The 20010-nt window shown below is 37.8% G+C and overlaps 1 protein-coding gene across 1 annotated transcript in view; it reads right to left on the reverse strand.

The window, feature by feature from the left end:
• LOC126475493 (uncharacterized) overlaps positions 1–20010 on the reverse strand; it is a 248704-nt gene that overhangs the window by 15077 nt on the left and 213617 nt on the right. The window contains exons 10-11 of the mRNA XM_050103399.1: positions 3654–3775; positions 3480–3567 (exon numbers count right to left, since the gene is read on the reverse strand). Coding sequence (XP_049959356.1) covers positions 3480–3567; positions 3654–3775 — 210 coding nt within the window. The remainder of the gene's footprint in view (positions 1–3479; positions 3568–3653; positions 3776–20010) is intronic.

The raw sequence follows: 20010 nt of genomic DNA on the forward strand, positions 1-20010 counted from the left end.
ACCTTAAAGGCTCAGTGGCCGAGTTTGTCTACGGCCAGGCGCTTACACTGCCAGGCGAACTTGTTGCTCCTACTCCAGTCGCCAAACCATCCAAACTGCCATTCTTGGTAGAACGGGTGAGTTTACACTGTAACGAGCTTCAACCCCCACCCCCTTCCAGCTACACGCTCAGCACTTGTGAATTTCTGTTCCTTCGCGACGACACTGTAAAAGCCCCATTACAGCCCCCTTACACAGGACCATACAGAATTGTCAAACAAACCATTAACACAATGGACATTGTAATTAAGGGCTCCGTAACTACTGTCTCCATCAACAGGGTTAAACCTGCTCGCATCGAGTTTTCCCCTACCTCACCCACCGTTGAAGAGACCACACTCTCTGGCCACCCTCGGCCTTCTTCCTCTGCTCATGATTCGAGTAAACTCACACCTACACCGGCCCTGTCAACAAGCCCACACTCATTCCAGGGTTTTCCGCCTTCTGGCTCCCATAGCAGAGGCCCCAGCTCCCAGGGCTCTAACATAACAGTTTGTAATGGATCTGGGAGATGTTATTTTTTTACCGTATTTGTCGATACTGAATTGAAAATGTTTTCTTATATTTTTGTCAGAATTTATTATAATTTGTCTTATTATATGTTAATTTACTTCTGTTTTTGAGAGTAAAAGCATATTGATTACTATTAGAAAATGTATCGAAGAATAGCAAAGAAACTGATTGTGTAAAATATCTTTGACGTTGGAGTAGTCTTTGACTATAGTCAGTCCGAGTCGGAAGCTAACTCTTGGTGTGTGTTGACGGAAGAACAATGGGAAGGTCGCAGTCATAAATAATTTTGAATTATGTCAACTATTATTTTTGTGTTATCTGAAAAGAAGAAACTACATTGGAAGAAACTGTATTTGAAACACCAAAATGAGAGGAACACGTTGAACCACGTCATTTTCTGCAACCGACAACGATGCATTGTGGAATCATACTTAGACAACTGAAGCCAAGACTTATATTTGCTTGCAAACGTCTAATGGAAAAGGTACTGTCACGAAATATGGCAAATTTAAGTTTATAAAAAAATAGTGACCATATTTTCAACTTGTGTAATAGCCGGGATGCCATATTTCAAGTTCCATCTTCATGCAACAGCACACTGTGCTGCTCTTCTAACCAGTGAAGCCCGCAGGTTCCTGCCATTCCCACTCAGACCTCAATGTCTGACACTCACCCCTCTACTCGCAGCATGCCGCCCTCACCATACTATGGTTTCCCCATCCCACTGGCGCAGCATACCTCTCTGTCAGCAGGCACCATTTACGAGCTCTCTACCCACGTTCATCCTAATGACATTTGTGGTTTATCTGTTGTCATTAGTGGTGATATTGCATTAGTGCTGCTTGCGTGTGATGATTCGTGTGACTCATTAGGTGGTGAGTCACAATGTATAGTGAAGCATTTCAAAATCTCTTGAAGTGCTACGTGTGGCAACCTACATGCTTACGTTAGGCCAAGTGGAAAGGTGATCATTAGGTTTCCTGCCGACGACACCAGCACCCCCGCACTGGCCAACGACTACGACTGCCGACATCGCTTCAAGACTTCAGCATCACCATTCCAGGATTTGCTCCACGCTCTCCTCCCACACAGCCCATGCCGTTATATGTGGAGGAACTCACTGTAACCCACTTAAAACTCTCGCCAACCCCCCACCCCACCACCTTCGGGTATGTACTCCATACTGCGGGCTGCACCGGTTTTGTATACTTCTGGGACCTCAGTTCCTGCCTAGTCTTCGATCTGTACATTTGTTGTGTAATAAAAGTATTGATGATTAGAAGACAGAACTGTGGTCATTACCTTACCACCTTCATATCTCCCAAAAGAGCAACTTTAATTTGTAATAAAAAAAAAAAAAAAAAAAAAAAAAAAAAACCTGAATTTTGAAAAATTCTTCAGTATTTATTGACCTTTGAAAAAATATTCCTCATTTGAGTAGGAATTCTTGAAGCTATCTAGATGGTTCTTGACAAAAACATATTTTACCCCATGGATTGTTTTGGTAGTGTGTTTTCTTTAGTGCAGGAATTTCATCCAGTTATCTTTACCTTCTGTGAGTTCCATTTTTGCCACACAAGTTGCCCTTTCCTCAAAACCATATCACATTAGCAGGTCCACCATGTACATTTCTGTTGTTTTGTTAATGTGTCTATTTTGTAAGTTAGTTTTGCTTAATGCTTCTTGTCACTGCTCTGAATTTTATGGCTCTCAGGACTTGAGCTTCTTGGTGACTTCTTCCTATCTGTTCCATGCTGACTCACCAATTTATTTGTATTGGGACTTCCTAGTGATCTTTGGAAGTACCTTGACCTAGATCTTTGAGAGATAGTAACACGAGACATAATTTGCACTTTTCAGAACTTTGACATCCTGACCTACAAGTATCAATGTGCTTTGTTTGTAATAATATTATTGTTATTACTACTCTGCACTAAATAAAACCCTGTACTTCTGCAATATGTGCTTTGGTCCTAGACGTTAGCCACTCTGTCTTTCAGTGTCCTTTGTAGAAGAAGATATGATTCGCAAGGTTTTAGAAATATTTTTAGAAAAGAATTAACTTTCTTATCTTAAGATGTCATTGGTAAACTTGTTCACCTTTTTCATTCTGCAAGTTACCTCTGATTAGAGCAACTGTATCAGCATTTTTGAATATATAAAGTTGTTCCTTTCCCCTTTTGAATTAAAATAAATTGTTGGTAACATTTTGTTGCTACAATTTTACAACCATTGTCAGGTAACCAATTTATTATGCAGCTTGTACCTATTTTGTGAAAGACAATTGATTTAGAAGTAAATTATCTATCTCTATTGTACTATTTACCTCTATTCTTGCAGGGAATATTACTGCAGAATCAACTCAAAGCTGGACAGCAGCACCATATTTTGAAATGCCTTTCATCAGTACTGTCCAACATTAAATCAACTTAGAAATCATTGCATATAATGATTTTCTACTAATTTTTTATCAACAATATTAGGAAAAGTATAAGATTGCTACTCGCTGTAGAGATAACCCATTGAGTTGCAGACAAGCACAACAACAGAACTGTTACACATTATAGCTTTCTGCCAAAGCTTTCTTCAGTAAAGAAAACAGATATACATTCACACAAGCAAGCCCATCTCACACTTGTGACACCATCAGTCAGAGTTGCTGGTAACAGTGGTCATGTATGTATAAGGTGTGCTCGCTTTTGTGAATGTGTGTTTGTTTTCTTTGCAGAAGAAGGCTTTGGCCAAAAGATAAAATGTGTAACAGTCATTTTGGTATGCCTGGTTGCAGCTCAATGGGTCATCTTTATGGGGAATATCAATGTTATCCTTTTCTAATATTGTCAGTAATTTGTTTGAAAGACTTCATACTCAGAGGTTAAATAAACTATTAATATCTGTCAGCTGCTAAAGTAATCAACAGTACTTACACTTTTAATAGCAAGAAGCCCATTTTGATTTGATGCAGATTTCAATTCTTCAGGTAGAGTTTTTGCTAGAGATACATTGCTGGGAAACCTATAACACAATGTCTGATAATAAATACACTTAACACCCTAACAAAAATGAAATGGACATAAAAAAGAATTACATTCATGACTGACCGTTTCTCAAAGCTGTGTAGACTCTCTAATGAGGACACATTTCTTTTAATGTTATAGGCTAAACTGAGATTCCTGTTTATGTATTTATCATCAGCTGGCTTCAGAGAGAGTCTTATTTTTAACTGTGTAAAAGAAAAATAAATTATTTAGAATCATTTCAGTAATAAATACAAAGTATATTATAGTTAAAGTAAAACTGTTAGGTACACTTAGTTATTGTCAGTTAAAAATTGACCACATATATTAAAAACAGACAACATTTACAATAAGTGCTGCTCTGAAAGAAAAGGTTTTTTCCCATATGCAGTATTCAGTTCATTTTCACCAATATGTAATCACTAGCCTTTTACCTGCAGCTACACCTGTCACCTGCTTATGCATTCGACATGTATACTGAACACACCTAATCCTCTCTCTCTCTCTGTGTCGACCTCTTCCTCCCTCTGTCTGTCAGTCTCATGCTTCCACGTCTATCTGTCTATCTCGTCCTTCCACTCTCTCTGATCTCTTCCTCCCCCCCCCCCCCTCCCCTCTTTACCATTTCCTCCAACCATTCTCTCTGTCCACATCTTCCTCCACCTCCCTCTTCCATTTCCACCTGCCCCCCAGCCCTCTACACCTTCCATCTCTCTCACACATACCGCTCTCTTCCACTCTCCCTGCCCATTTCCTCCTCCCCTCACCACCTGCTTTGTCTATTCCCTCCTCTATTTATCTCAACCTGTCCACTTGCTCATTCGCACATGTAGTCCCTGCAATACAGTTCAATAAAGCAGGCCAATATTGCTCCAACATCATGCCTGTCATGCAGAACACGCTACACATAGAGGGCTTGAAAATCATTTCTTTGCCCCTGATATACAGATGACTATGCAAAGCAGGTTGATGCTACTATAAGATTTCATGCAGGGCAGCCTAAATCTCAGACATTTGGAAACTGTGTCTTGCCCCTGATGTGTACGCTGCCCTGCAAATCAGGTTGATTTGGTGGGCTGATATAAAATGGTTCAAATGGCTCTGAGCACTATGGGACTCAACATCTGAGGTCATCAGTCCCCTAGAACTTAGAACTACTTAAACCTAACTAACCTAAGGACATCACACACATCCATGCCCGAGGCAGGATTCGAACCTGCGACCGTAGCGGTTGCGCAGTTCCAGACTGAAGCGCCTAGATGGGCTGATATAGTTCCCACATAAAATTTCTTTCATGCATGGCAGCCTATAGACCAGGGGCTGGAAAAAACACATTTTTTCCCACGTCTTTGCTCCTATTGGAACTACGAGGTTATAAACCCCACAGTGCTGAAATGAGGCCTCTGTTTCAGTGCCAAATTTGGTTGAAATTGATCCATGAATCTGGGAGGAGATACCAGACATACACACATATGCTCTGCTTTATACATACACTGAAGATCCAAAGAAACTGGCATACCTGCTTAATACTGTGTAGGGGCCCTGCAAGCACGCAGAAGCGCCGCAACACAACATGGCATGGACTCGGCTAAAATCTGAAGTAGTGCTGGAGTGAATTGACACCATGAATCCTGCAGGACTGTCCATAAATCCATTATAGTATGAAAGATGGAGATCTCTTCTGAGCGGCATGTTGCAAGAGTACATTAGTGGGTCTTTGGCTCTGAAGGCACATATCGATGATGTTTCATTGAATGGTTCATACAGTGTAACTTGTTGATGGCAAAGCAGTGAAATCTGCAGCATTTTGCAGAAGAGTTGCACTTCAGTCACTGTTGGTCCTGTTATTGCAGGATCTTTTTCTGGCTGCATCAATGTGAAGTTTTGTTGTTTTATCAGATTCCTGATATTCATGGTAGACTCGTAAAATGGTCATATGGGAAAATCCCCACTTCATCACTACCTTGGAGATGCTGTGTCCCCATCACTCATGTGCTGATTATAAGACCACATTCCAGCTCACTTAAATGTTGATAACCTGCCATTGTAGCAGCAGTAACTGATCTAACGACTGTGCCAGATGCTTGTTGTCTTTTACAGGTGTTGCTGATTGCAGTGCCATATTCTGCCTGCTTACATATCTCTGTATTTGAATACGCATGCCTATACCCCAGTTTCTTAGCAGTTCAGTGTTTATAATAGAGATACACACAAGTTTCTGGCCCTACCTTTCCATTGTGCCAGTGTACCACTCAACACTTTCTCTATGTGGTATGTAGCATGTATCATTTCACATTGTTGTTAAGCACATGTTTATGCTTTTTGGAGAAAAATAATAATATTATTTGTATAAGTAAAGTCATGAAGCATATTTTGCTATGAAAATAATATTAAGGAATATCCCATAAAGTTTGTCTACAATTTAATTAATGTATCCATATATTTTACAATATCCACTCCTTTGACTGTGACTTCTTAGAATCGTTTGACGAATACAAAATGAATGATAATCAGCAGAATAGACAAATACTCTCTATGGAAATTATTTTTATGTGTTGCCATGAACAGTCATGCATGCAGTATGGCGTGCTGCAGATTACCACTTCAAACTTGACCACCAGCATTCCAGCTCTTATTTCTTATTTAACATTTATCAATTTTTAAAAGTTCTTGAAATACCTTATGTTTGTAATGTTTTTGTATTTTTAAATATTCAAAGTTTGTACAAGTACCAGAATTCTGGAATATTTGATGTATATACATGGTATAAATGGCTGCATTATTATCCAAGAGTTCAGTTCTGACAAAGTTGGACATCAATATCAGCAAAAAATGTGCTTCCAGTACTAAGCGTAGAACTTTGATGGTCCTGCCTTTGGATTTGGATTTGATTGTGGATTGGATGTGGCACTGTGTGATAGGGACACCACATCTATAACACCTTGATTCCAGTTGTTGTTGTTGTTGTTGTTGCTGCTGCTGCTGCGGTCTTGTCTGAAGACTGGTTTGATGCAGCTCTCCATACTACTCTATCCTGTGCAAGCCTCTTCATGTCCAAGTAACTACTGCAACCTACATCCTTCTGAATCTGGTTACCGTTATCATGTCCTGGTCTCCCTCTATGATTTTTACGCCGCACGCTTCCCTCTGGTACTAAATTGGTCATCCCATATTTCTCAGAATGTGCCCTACCAACCAACCCCTTCTTCTAATCAAGTTGTGCCACAAATTTATGTTCTCCACAACTCTCTTCAGTACCTCCTCATTCGTTACTTAATCTACCCATTCCATCTTCAGCATTCTTCAGTAGGACCACAACTCAAAACCTGCTATTATCTTCTTGTCGAAACTGTTTATTTTCTATGTTTCACCCACACTCCATACAAACACTTCCAGAAAAGATTTCCTGACACTTAAATCTATACTCAATGTTCGAAAATTACTCTTCTTCAGAAATGGTTTTCTTGCCACTGCCAGTCTACATTTTATATCCTCTCTACATTAACCATCATCAGTTATTTTCTGCCTAAATAGCAAAACTAATCTATTACATTAAGTGCCTCATTTCCTAACCCAATTCCCTCAGCATTACCTGATTTAATTCGACTACATTCCATTATCCTCGTTTTGCTTTTGTTGATGTTCATCTTACATCCTACTTTCAAGACATGGTCCATTCCATTCAATTGCTCTTCCAAGTCCTCTGCTGTCTCTATGAGAATTACAATGTCATCGACAAACCTCAAATTTTTTTTCTTCTCCTGGACTGTAATTCCTACTCCAAATTTTTCTTTTGTTTCCTTTACTGCTTGCTCAATATGCATATTGAATAACCCTCTCTCATTCCCCTCTCAACCACTGCTTCCCTTTCATGCCCTTCGACTCTTATAGCTGCTGTCTGATTCTTGTACAAATTGCAAATAGCCTTTTGTTCCCTGTATTTTACCCCTACCATCTTTATAATTTGAAGGACACTATTCAAGTCAACATTGTCAAAAGCTTTCTCTAAGCCTACAAAAGCTATAAACATTGGTTTGCCTTCCCTTAACCTATCTCCTATGAGAAGGCTTAGAGTCAGTATTGTCTTGCATAGTCCTACATGTCTCCAGCATTGAAATTGATCTTCCAAGCGTCCGCTTGTATTAGTTTCTTCATTCTTTTGTAAAGAATTCATGTTAGTACTTTGCAACAGTGACTTATTAAATAACAGTTTGGTAATTTTCACACCTGTCAGCACCTGCTTTCTTTGGAATTGGAATTTTTTATTCTTCTTTAAGTCTGAGTGTATTCCACCTACATCGTACATCTTGCTGACCAGATGGAGTTTTGTCATGGCTGGCTCTCCCAAGGCAATCAACAGTTCTAGCAGAATGTTGTCTACTCCTGGGGCTTGTCTTGACTTATGCCTTTCAGTGCACTCTCAAATTCTTCATGCAGTATTATGTCTCCCACTTCATCTTCATCATCTTCCATTTTCATAATGTTGGCCTCAAGAACATCTTCCTTGTATACACCCTCTATATACTACTCCCACCTTTCTACTTTCCCTTCACTGCACAGGACTGGTTTTCCATCTCAGCTCCCGGTATTCATATAGCTGCTTCTTTTTTCTCCAAATGTCTCTTTAATTTTCCTATAGGCAGCACCTATCTTCCCCTAATAATATATGCTTCTAAATTCTTACATTTGTCCTCTAGCCATTCCTGCTTAGTCATTTTGTACTTCCTGTCAGTCTCATTTTTTAGACATTTGTTATTTCCTTTCATCTACTGCATTTTTATATTTTCTCTGTTCATCAGTCAAATTCAGTATCTCTTGTGTTATCCAAGGGTTTCTAGTAGCCCTCATCTTATACCTACTTGATCCTATGCTGCCTTCACTATTTCATAGCTCAAAACTACCCATTTTTCTTCTACTGTATTCCCTTCCCTTGTTCTTGTCAATTGTTCCTTAATGCTCCCTCTGAAATTCCCTACAACCTCTGATTGTTTCTGTTCATCCAGGTCCCATCTCCTTAAATTCTTACCTGTTTGCAGTTTCTTCCCTTTTAATCTACAGTTCATAACCAATAACGTGTGGTCAGAGCCCACATCTGCCCCTGGGAATGTCTTGCAGTTTAAAATCTGGTTCCAAAATCTCTGTCTTACCATTATACAGGCAATATGAAACATTCCAGTGTCTCCAGATCTCTTCCATGTATACAACCTTCTTTCATGGTGCTTAAACCAAGTGTTAGCTATGATTAATTTATGCTCTGTGCAAAATTCTAACATGCGGCTTCCTCTTCGATTACTTTCCCCCAGTCCATATTCACCTACAATTTTTCCTTCTCTACCTTTTCTTACTATCGAATTCCATTCCCCATGACTATTAAATTTTTGTCTCCCTTAACTATCTGAATAATTTCTTTTATCTCATTGTAATTTGTTCACTCTCTTCATAATCTGTGGAGCTAGTTGGCGTATAAACTTGTGCTACAGTGGTGGGTGTTGGCTTCATGTCTATCTTGGCTATAATAATGCAGTCACCATGCTGTTCAAAGTAGCTTATCCATGTTTCTACTTTTTTATTCGTTATTAAACCTAATCCAGCATTACCCCTATTTGATTTTGAATTTATAACCCTGTATTCACCTGACCAGAAGTCCTGTTCCTCCTGTCACCAAACTTCACTAAGTCCCTCTATATCTAACTCTAACCTATCCATTTCCCTTTTTAAATTTTCTAACCTACCTGCCTGATTAAGAGATCTGACATTCCACACTATCATCCATAGAACACCAGTTTTATTTCTCCTGATAACATCATCCTCCTGAGTAGCCCCATCTGGGGATCCAAATGAGGGACTATTTTACCTCCAGAATGTTACTCAAGAGGATGCCATCGTCATTTAACCATACAGTAGTAGAGCTGCATGCCTTCGGGAAAAATTACACCTGTATTTTCCCCTTGCTTTCAACTGTTCACAGTACCAGCACAGCAAGGCCATTTTGTTTGATATTACAAGGCCAGATCAGTCAATCATCTAGACTGTTGCCCATGTAACTACTGTAAAGACTGCTGCCCCTCTTCAGGAACCACATGTTTGTCTGGCCTCTCAACAGTTTCCCCTCTCTTGGGGTTGCACCTATGGTACAGCTGACTATATTGGTGAGGCATGCAAGCCTCTCCACCAATGGCAAGGTCATGGTTCATGAGGGCAGGGGTATAATTAGTCAAAATAAAAGCAATCACCTACATGGACAGGATCCAGAATACAAGCAGAACATCATTGTCAAGGTTTGTATATTTAACATATCAATGGATTCCAATCCAACATCTGCATGTCAGGCATCCATCAGTGTTTTCTGATTCAGGACCTGGCAAAATGATGGAATGGGTTTGACTGAGTCACCAATTACAAGTGAGTTGATGTGATGTGTTTGACGAATGTGCCCAGCCCAGCAGTGGCTCAAGAACAATGAAGAGAAACTTAATAGCAGAGATTAATTCTAGGCTGAAATGAAAGAAAAAAAGTTTGGCAACAATCAGCATTAAGTGCACTTAGCTGAAGAAAGACTGGAGAATAAGACCCAGCATCATGGGGAAATGAAAGAGTTGTACATACTGAATGTTTAGGCCACATGCCACATCATGAATCCTGACAGGACAGAATCCTATAAAATCTCACATTTGCTGAAAGAAATTGAAGAAAACATGCACAGAGCCCATCTGGTACAGAATATTACAACAATAGAGGAATTCATCAAATTTTCAACAGAGGAATTCATCAGTGATGCCAACAAATTGAGGAAGATATGTACCAGTCTTTAGCACAAATCTTTGCAATCAGCTGAATGCACCAGGGAGAATGTATTCAGCCAACTCATAACTACGTCACAGCCATAAAATGACAACCCAGCACCTGACAAACACAGGTACTATCAACTCCTATGTGAATTCGAATGTCATGTGGAAGAACAGACATTTGGAAGAAAGAGGGTAACAAACTGATGTGTTTGCACTATGGTTGTGGTTAGCTAACTGGACTTGAATTTGGAAAGACAGTGGTTCAAATCCCTATCTGGCCATCTAGATTTAGATTTTCTATAATTTCCCGAAATAGCTCCAGACGAACGCTATATTATCACACCAAGCATCAGCCTTCTATTCATGTGAATTACCTGCAGACAATTACAGCTGACTTGCGGGATGAAACCCATCACTGTACACGGAAAGGTCATTCCCCAACAAGCTGCAGCCACACTTGGTTGTTGTACAGAGGTACCAGCGATTTGCGTAGCTGCCAACTTCTAGGAAACTAAGTGACACGATTATCTACAGATGTGAGACCACCACAGGTGCCTATCTTCCACAGATGACATTCACCAAAATATCAGTGAATCTAACTGACATCATCATCAATGGTCAACTTGTCTGGGCACTAGTTGTCTCAAGGCTTCCTTTTCTGTAATCTTAGATGTTTATCACTGCCAGCTGAAGAAGACTATGTTCAGTGATATGAAATTGATGGTGCTGAAAGTCTCACTTGGAAAATATGTCCAGCTGACATATCTTCCATGGATAACATTCACCAAAATGTAAGTGTAACTAATTGATGGTCATCATCGATGGCCAAGTTGTATTGTATTGTATTGTATTTATTGGTCCAGTAAATCTTACATGTACAGTACAGCACATCAGATATTGGACAGGTCAAAGTATATCTTATAATTAAAACACTTTAGAAACTAGAAAATTATGTTCACAAAATTTTACAGCACTTCATATACTGGGCAAGTCAATGTGTAAGTTATAATTAAACCACATTAGAAACTTGAAGTTTACAACTGAATACATGTATAAGCCAATATTAACGATTAAAGTATTTGCATGATCCTCACTTAAGCTCTAAGGATTTTTGAGGAACTCTTCTACACTATGAACTGACATGTACACTAGAGAATTACATTCACAGAATTTTGCTTCATATACTGGGCAAGTCGCTATACAACTTATACTTGAACCCCATTATAAACTTGAGAATTACATCTGAATGTATTTATAGGCCAATATTAATGGTTACAGTATTTGCATAATCATCACTTAGACTCTCGAGGATTTTGGAGGAACTCTTCCACACTATAAAAGCAATGTGTCAACAGATATTCTTTTAATGCTGCTTTAAAATTTTTTACATCTGTCATTACTTTAATTTCTCTTGGCAATTTATTGTAGATAATTTTTCCATGGTGTAATGTTCCTTTTTGGCACAAACTGGTTTTTGTATGGAGTACATGAAAGTCAGTTTTCTGTCTTGTATTATGATGATGAACATTTTCATTTTTGGGGAGGATACTAGGATTTGTTATTGTATATTTCTTTATAAACATTGCACTTTCAAATAGGAAAATACACGGAAGGGGAAGAATCCCCATCCTTTTAAATAATGGTCTACATGGTTTGTTCCTTTTTATTCCAGCCATGATTCTCACTATTCTTTTTTGCATCCTGAAGAGTTTTAGGCAGGATGGCGAGTTACCCCAAAAAGTGATCCCATATTTTAGGACAGAATGTATATTAGAATAGTAAACTGTCATTAGACAGTCCTTATGACAGCAGTTTTCTAGCACTCTCATTAAATAACACATGGTACTTAGCTTCTTTAATATGTTGTCAATGTGAGTTTCCCATCTAAGATTATCCTGTAGCCAGACCCCCAGAAATTTTGTATTAGGCACACTTGCAATATCCGTGTCTGACATCTGAATTTTTATATCCTCTTCAATGTTTCTCTTGATATTATGAAAATTTAATGCTACTGTTTTGCTTTTATTTATTATTAGTTTGTTTTGGTTGAACCAGTTTACAACATTTGTTAATGCTTCAGACAGTCTTGTCTGTAGTATCTCTGCAGTCTTCCCGCTGACTAATATGCTTGTGTCATCTGCAAACTGGATAGTGCTATGGTACTGGTTGGCTGATGTTAGGTCATTTATATATATCAAAAATAGGATAGGGCCCAGTACTGAGCCCTGCGGTACTCCATATTTTACTGCTTTATAATCAGAATAGTGTCTTGTTGATTTATTTTCTTTGTGAAAATGTATTTCTACTACTTGCTTGCGGTCAGTAAGATATGATCTAAGCCAGCTGTTAGGCATACCTCTGATACCAATTCTTTCAAGCTTCTGCAGCAATAGAGTGTGGTCTATGATGTCAAAAGCCTTAGACAGATCAAGGCATATGCCAGTTACTTTTTGTCCACTATCAATTTTTTCGAGTACTTCACCCAGAAATTCATATATTGCTGTTTCTGTTGATCGGCCTTTCCGGAAGCCATGTTGGGTTGTGGATAATATTTTGCACTTTTCTAGAAAATCTAGCAACCTCTTATGAAAAATGTTTTCTAGTATTTTAGAAAATGTAGATAGCAAGGCAATAGGTCTATAATTGGCTATGTCTTCTTTCTTACCCTTTTTGAACAGTGGTTTTAGTTTCACTGTCTTTAAGCAGGAAGGAAAGACTCCATTTGTTAATGAACTGTTGAAAATGTGGGCTAATGGTATTGCAATGAGGTCCCCCACATTTTTAATGACATAATCTGGAATCTCATCCACACCTGTTGAAAATTTTGTTTTTAACTCTCTTATTGATAGTATAATTTCCTTAGGGTTGGTTGGAGTAAGAAATAGAGAGTTGCAGTTTCTATTTTGATTGGATGGTGTTGTAGCAGGATTTTTATTTGAAGATTTTATGTCAGATAGTAATTTTTCACTAATATTTGCAAAGTATGTATTAAAAGCATTGGCTACTTCTTCTGGATTTGTAATTTTTTTGCCATCTTGGATTACCTGGAGATTTACATTTTGGGAGGTCTCGTTTCCTACTTGTTCTCTGACTATCTTCCACATGGCTTTCATTTTGTTCCTGACCATTTTTATATGATTATCATTTGTTGTTTTTTTAGATTCTTTTATGACTTTGTGAAGCACTCTCTTATAATTCTTGAAATGCACCAGAAATTCTTCTGTAACATTTTGTGTTTTTGAGATTTCATAAAGTCTCCTCTTTTCAGCACATGATATTTTAATGCCTTTCATCAGCCATGTAACATTTCTTTTTTTAGTTTTTAATGTTTGGTTTTTAACTGGAAAAGAAATATTGAAATAATGGGAGAATATTTCCATGAACATGTCAAACTTTTTACATGTGTCCTCATAGTTGTCTATATCATTCCATGTTTCTTTTTTCAGTAAGTGCCTTAAGTGTTCTAGGTTGTGCTTGCTAAAATTTCTACCTTTTCTTGTCATTTGTTGTTCAGTATTTCCTGCAGTGTCTACTGGGAATTCAATAAACTGTGCATAATGATCACTGAAACCTGTATTCATATTTCCAGATTTGTATAAATATTTATCTGTATTTATTAGTATCTGATCTATAGCACTGCTTGACGATTTGGTGACTCTGGTGGGGGATTTGATAGTTGTATGTATGTTGTAGGTTTTTAATAAGGCCTCAAGGTTTAATCTGTCTTTTGAGTTCTTATTGAAATCTATATTAAAATCACCACATATGATGGTTGTTTTACTAACTATTTTTATACTGTTAAGTGCCTTCTCAAGATTTTCAATGAAGGTAGTTACGTTTCCATCTGGGCTTCTATATATGCAAATAACAATTATATTTAAATTTGTCAGTTCTGTAGCAGAAATTTCGAAGTTTTGCTCTTCCCCTAGCTGGTTAGTGAACTTTAAATTTTCGTGTTTGACGTCCTCTCTAACATATATGCATGTTCCTCCATGCATGGAGGTTTTCCTACAAAAAAAAGATGAAAGGGTAAAGCCCTCTATCCTTGTGTGATGTAACATATTTTCGGATAACCAGTGCTCACTAACACATATAACAGACACTTCTTTTAGCTCATCTTCTAACAATATTTCTATCTCACTAACTTTATTTGATAAGGATTGTACATTTTGGTGCAGGAGCATAAATTTCGACGATGACTTATTTACTAGGTTGTTTTGGCCTACCTTATGTTCGACAGCTGCACATGACATATCATTTTTAACACTTTTACAATTGAAGTTTTCTTTCCAGAGCGATGTTTTAGAAGATGAAATCAACATTTCTCTGGAACCACTTGCCATAAAAAACGTTGTGGTTCTTTCCTGTTTCGTGTTGGGCGAGTTGACTTGTAGTGTGATGGCGTTTCTGCTGTAATTTTTGGAGTTGTAATTTGAGGAACCGCAACCAGGCTAGATGGGGATCCTCTTCTTGCCGCTTCAACACTTCCTGAAGTCATTGGAGTGATATTCTCTTTATTTGAAATTGGTGATTCCGTTGCTGCTGCTGCTGCAATTGGAGGCTGTACTAAGCCTGGCTGATTTCGGTTTAATTGTTCCATGATTGCATCGCACAGTGCTACTTTCCCTTTCGTGTTTCTGTGCAATCCATGGGTAGTGAAATTCTCTCTTTTTTGACTGTCTGCATTAATATATGTCACATTGCTGAAGAGCTTACATATTTTCTCGAACTTTCGGTTGGTTGCTTCGATTTCTGTATTCACACACGATGTTTTGATGAGATCATGTCTCATAGGGATGCTTATTACGAAAACTTTCATGTCCATAACTTTTGCCAATGTTTCCCTTAAAGATCGCAAAGCGAATTTTGCCTCGTTCTTGTAGACATCGTTTGCGCCAGCTAAAATAATGTAAGAGTTACAACTTCCATGGTTACTGTGTGTGTCAATATGCTGAGTAACTTCTCGCAGTGGAGCGCCTGGCTTCACAAATCCTATAACACTTTCATTTATTAATTTTTCGTTCATGATCTTTGCCAGTCCTTTTCCATGACTATCAGAAAATAAATAAATAATGCCAGCATCTTGTTTTTTACGTTGACTGTTTTCGTTTGTTGTTTTCGGTTCCGAAACTTTCGTTTGTATATCTGCTTCACTTTGTCTTTTCGTTTTTTCTGATAGCACACTGACTCTGTTTTTGCACACGATATTAGAATCAGTCAATAACTTTCTTTGAGAATTTGACAGTTTACTTTTCACTACCGGTATGTTTGGAAGTTCGCGATTTCGAGGAAAGTTTGATCTGTTTTCATGCTTTTCTGCTACCATGCTATAGTTATTTGTTTGCACACGTTTTTGTTTACTTTCAGTTCCTTGCAACAGTTTTTCTTCAGATGGCTGTATTCCATGATTTACTACACTCGATTTTTGCACACTGTTTTTTTGTATTAAAGTTACACTGCTTCTTTGAGATTTATCTTCCTGGATAGAGTTTTCTTCGGTCACTGATTCCCATTTTCCTGTGGAGGCCGTGTCTTCTTGCTTCCCGTATTTTCCCGATTGAAGTTCTTTTATATCCTGTTTTAGAGTACCGATTATGAATTGTAGACTTTTTATACGTTCATTTAGCTTTGATATCTCGTCCTTACAACTCATACACGATTTCTTTTTTCCATCGAATTTTACTTTTTTTTGCGGAGATACACGATTTACTTTAACACTAGCCGCCATCTTTCCAAAGTGTCCAGGTGCTAGTTGACTCAACACATCCTTTTCTGTAATCTTGGATGTTTATCATTGTCAGTACAAGAATACTATGGTCAGTGATAAGAAATTGGTGGTACTGAAAGTCTCACTTGGGAAATATGTCCAGCTGACAGAAATATGTATGGCAAGAATAACTACAAGCGTCTGAACACAGCCCTCTGAATTTAATGTTTTAACGGAATGTAGTCATAGCATTATTCTCAGATGGGTCGTCTTGCAGCCAGGAAAAGCAGTTGTAGAGTGTGGAAGATCAGAGCCCCGGATTGACAAAGCTATTCCAACAAGCACACTTAACAAATTGTGTCAATAATTATTACTTAAGATCTGTCTAATCATAACTGAATAAAGCAAGTTTTTCTTTCCATATGTGTTTGACATTTATTATTTGTAAGACATCTTCAGTGGCATGGAATACACAAGTATTTGTGTTTAAACTGTTTTGGACATTATATATTGAGGCTATAAACAGTTCTGGCACTTTCTACTTATCTGTGATGTAGCAATACCATAAATTTCTATTTACAAGTTTGATAGCTGTTGACCTACATGCATTTTCGTCCCTTCCTTACAGCTGTTCTTCTTCTGCTTTCTGCCATACAAAATTTCATTTTCACAGCATTAGGAAATGAACAGTTGTTTACTTGATGGTATTTTTTGCAATGTGTTATCAACAGCTGAACATTATTACTAACTGTTGAATGTGATGTGAGTGAAGTGACCCCGTGTGTGTGTGTGTGTGTATGTGTGTCTGTGTGTGTGGTGTGAGTGTGAGTGAGAGAGTGTGTGTGTGTGTGTGTGTGTGTGTGTGTGTGTGTGTGTGTGTGTGTGTAGTTGCCTGCATGTTTCAGTATGATTATGCAAGTGATTATGAAAACTTTTTATAAATTATTTTTATTTTATATTTTTTGTGTATGTGTTTGTATGTATTAGTTTCATCATTTTATGTATTGCTTTAACTTGTTGGTATGAATGAAAGGATTTCTTTTTAATTATGTTTTGCTTCTTTTATTATGTTTAGCAAAGAGTTTATGATGATGTGTGTCTTGTCATTTATCACATGTTTTTTCTCTACTATGGACTTCTGGGTGTGACAGTGCTCCCACAGTGATATAACATGATGGTTGTGGTTGTTTTCCTAATTATTTTCATATCTTGTTTTGAGTTGGTAGGATGATGGCTATGGTGTTTTAAGTGTTCTGAAAATGTAGAATGATTTGTTCCAAATTTTTCTTTCCCACACCTGAAGAGGAAGAAAACCAAATAGATCTTCTTGACATAACAATAATAAAGCCAAACAGCAAATATTCTTTTAAAATTTGCGGACAACCAACAACCACATACACAATAATACATTCACTTCCAATCACCCCACAACCAGAAGCTATCTGCACTAAGATGCATGTTACGTAGTATAAACATGATCCCATTCAATAGGAGAAACTATTGAAAGGAATGAGTACAATCATACAAATAGCGAGGAACAATAGGTATGACATACATATAGTACACAGACTTTATTAAAGAATTAAAACATAAATACGAAACAATCACAACACATTCAACACATCCAACACATTCAACGTATCCCGACTGCAGAAACAATAAAAAGCCTCAAACCCACAAATACATACAACACACATTCACAATAACAATACCATGTAAAGATAATGCACATGGTACACTATGACATACACACATAAATTAACACACAGAGTGGCAAACATACCAAAGGCACAGGGTGTCCATAAACAAGATCTGTTCAAAAAATTCCAAAACATTGTAATTTGGCAACAATGATGTGTTGGAGCAAAATGGAGTTGGCATCCCTGCACACACTTATGTTTAATGTGTAACTGCCAGAATTTTCATTTTTGTGTGTCTGTTATTGTTCCGTGCTGTATTGAGTAGAACATTATGTCACACAGTTTGCAAATTTCAAGATAACAGAGTGACAGGAGCAACACGTCTGCATTACATTTTGCATGAAACTCAAGAAAGCCTTTACAGAGGCACACCAAATTATGCAGGATGACTAGAGTGATGAGTGATTAAGCCACACTTGGTGTTACAAATGGTTCACACAGCTTAAAAATGACTGGATGGAAGTAAAAGATGACCCTCATTCAGGATGCCCTTTGACATCTACGACAATGTTCATGTCAGGAATGTCAATGAAATTGTGCATGTCAATCAAAGAATGACAGTCTGAGAGATTGCAAAAGAATGTAATACTTCAGTTGGATCATGTCATGAAATCCTGACACAGCATCTTGGAATGTATCATGTTGTCACCAAGTTTGTCCCATGGCTCATGACTCAAAACCAGAAAGACCTTTACCTTGCAGTCTGTGAAGACCTTTTGGATCATGAAAATGAGAATGAGATGTTCCTTAAGAAAATCATAACTAGTGATGAGACATTGGTCTATGGTTATGATGTTGAGACCGAGGTTCCATCTTCACAACGGGTCAGGAAAGGTTCTCCAAGACCAAAACAGCACATCAGGTCTCAGGTCAAATGTCAAAGCCATACTGATAGTTTTCTTTGAAGGATTAGTTCATTATGAATTTAAGCCACAAGGGCAAACTGTTATTCAATGGTACTATCGGGATGCATTGCAATGCCTGAGAGACAATGTGAAAAGAAAATGGCCTGAAGTATGGTGAGACAATTTGTGGCTCTTGCACCATGACAATGCACCTACACCTTCATCCCTGTTCATGCACGACTATTGCACAAAAAATTAAATCACTCTGCTGCCTCATCTTCCAGACTCTCCAGACCTGGCCCCTGCAGACATTTTTATTATCAACTTGAGAAACCCATTGAAAGGATTTGCAATGATAGACAAGATAAAGAAAATTTGCAGATAGCATGTCATGCAATCTAGCAAGAGGCATACCAAGACTGCTTACAGAACTGGAGAAAGCATTGGGAGTGATATATCAATTGTGGAGGGGGGGTATTTCAAAGGTAACCATGCATAGTAAGCAAAAGGTAAGCGCAGAAAAATTTTCTGGACAAAGATCTGAATTTTTTGAACAGATCTCATAGAATACAAAACCATGCAATCTATCCAACACAAATTATTACACATTTACAGAACGCTTAAAACACCATAACCACCATCCTAGCAGCTTTGAACAAGAAACAAAAACCACAGGACAAATAACCACAACTAATGCCTTATACCAATGCAGGAACACTATCATATACAGAAAGCAATAGCAGAGAACAAACACGATAAATGAACAAACACACATCAACACAAACTCTTTGTTAAACTTAATAAAAGAAATAAAAAAGTAATTAAAAAGAAATCATCTATTACATACAACCATAATAAAACAAACACACACATATAGAGACACATCACTGATATCGCAAAGACACATTCAACAATAGTAATAACATTCAACAGCTGGCAACACTATCCAAAACATAAAATCAAGTAAACAAAAGTTCATTTACCAGTACTGTGAAAATGAAATTTCATATGGCACACAGCAGAAGAAGAACAGCTGTAAAAAAAGAAAGAAAGAAAAACAACACACCAGCATCTATGAATTTAAAGAAATTTATACTACTACTGCATCACAGATAACGAGAAACAGGGTACTGGCAAATCAAGGTCAACAAGGCTGACTGAGAGCAGCAAGGCTGACTCCTAACAGTCTTGATGAATTCAAAATTATGCTGTTTTGACCCCATAATGCTCCAGTCACCTTTGAACATATAATGAACAACCTGCTGTGACACCTAAATGGACTTATCTTTGCATTTGGATAACATCATCATTTTTTCTAAGACATTTGAAGAACATCTAACCTGCCTAAGAACTGTGCTGAAGTGTGTTCAAATTTCAAGGTCTCTATGTGAGTCCAAAAAA

Source organism: Schistocerca serialis, chromosome 4 (genome assembly GCF_023864345.2).
Source record: "Schistocerca serialis cubense isolate TAMUIC-IGC-003099 chromosome 4, iqSchSeri2.2, whole genome shotgun sequence".
Taxonomy (NCBI): Eukaryota; Metazoa; Arthropoda; class Insecta; order Orthoptera; family Acrididae; genus Schistocerca; species Schistocerca serialis.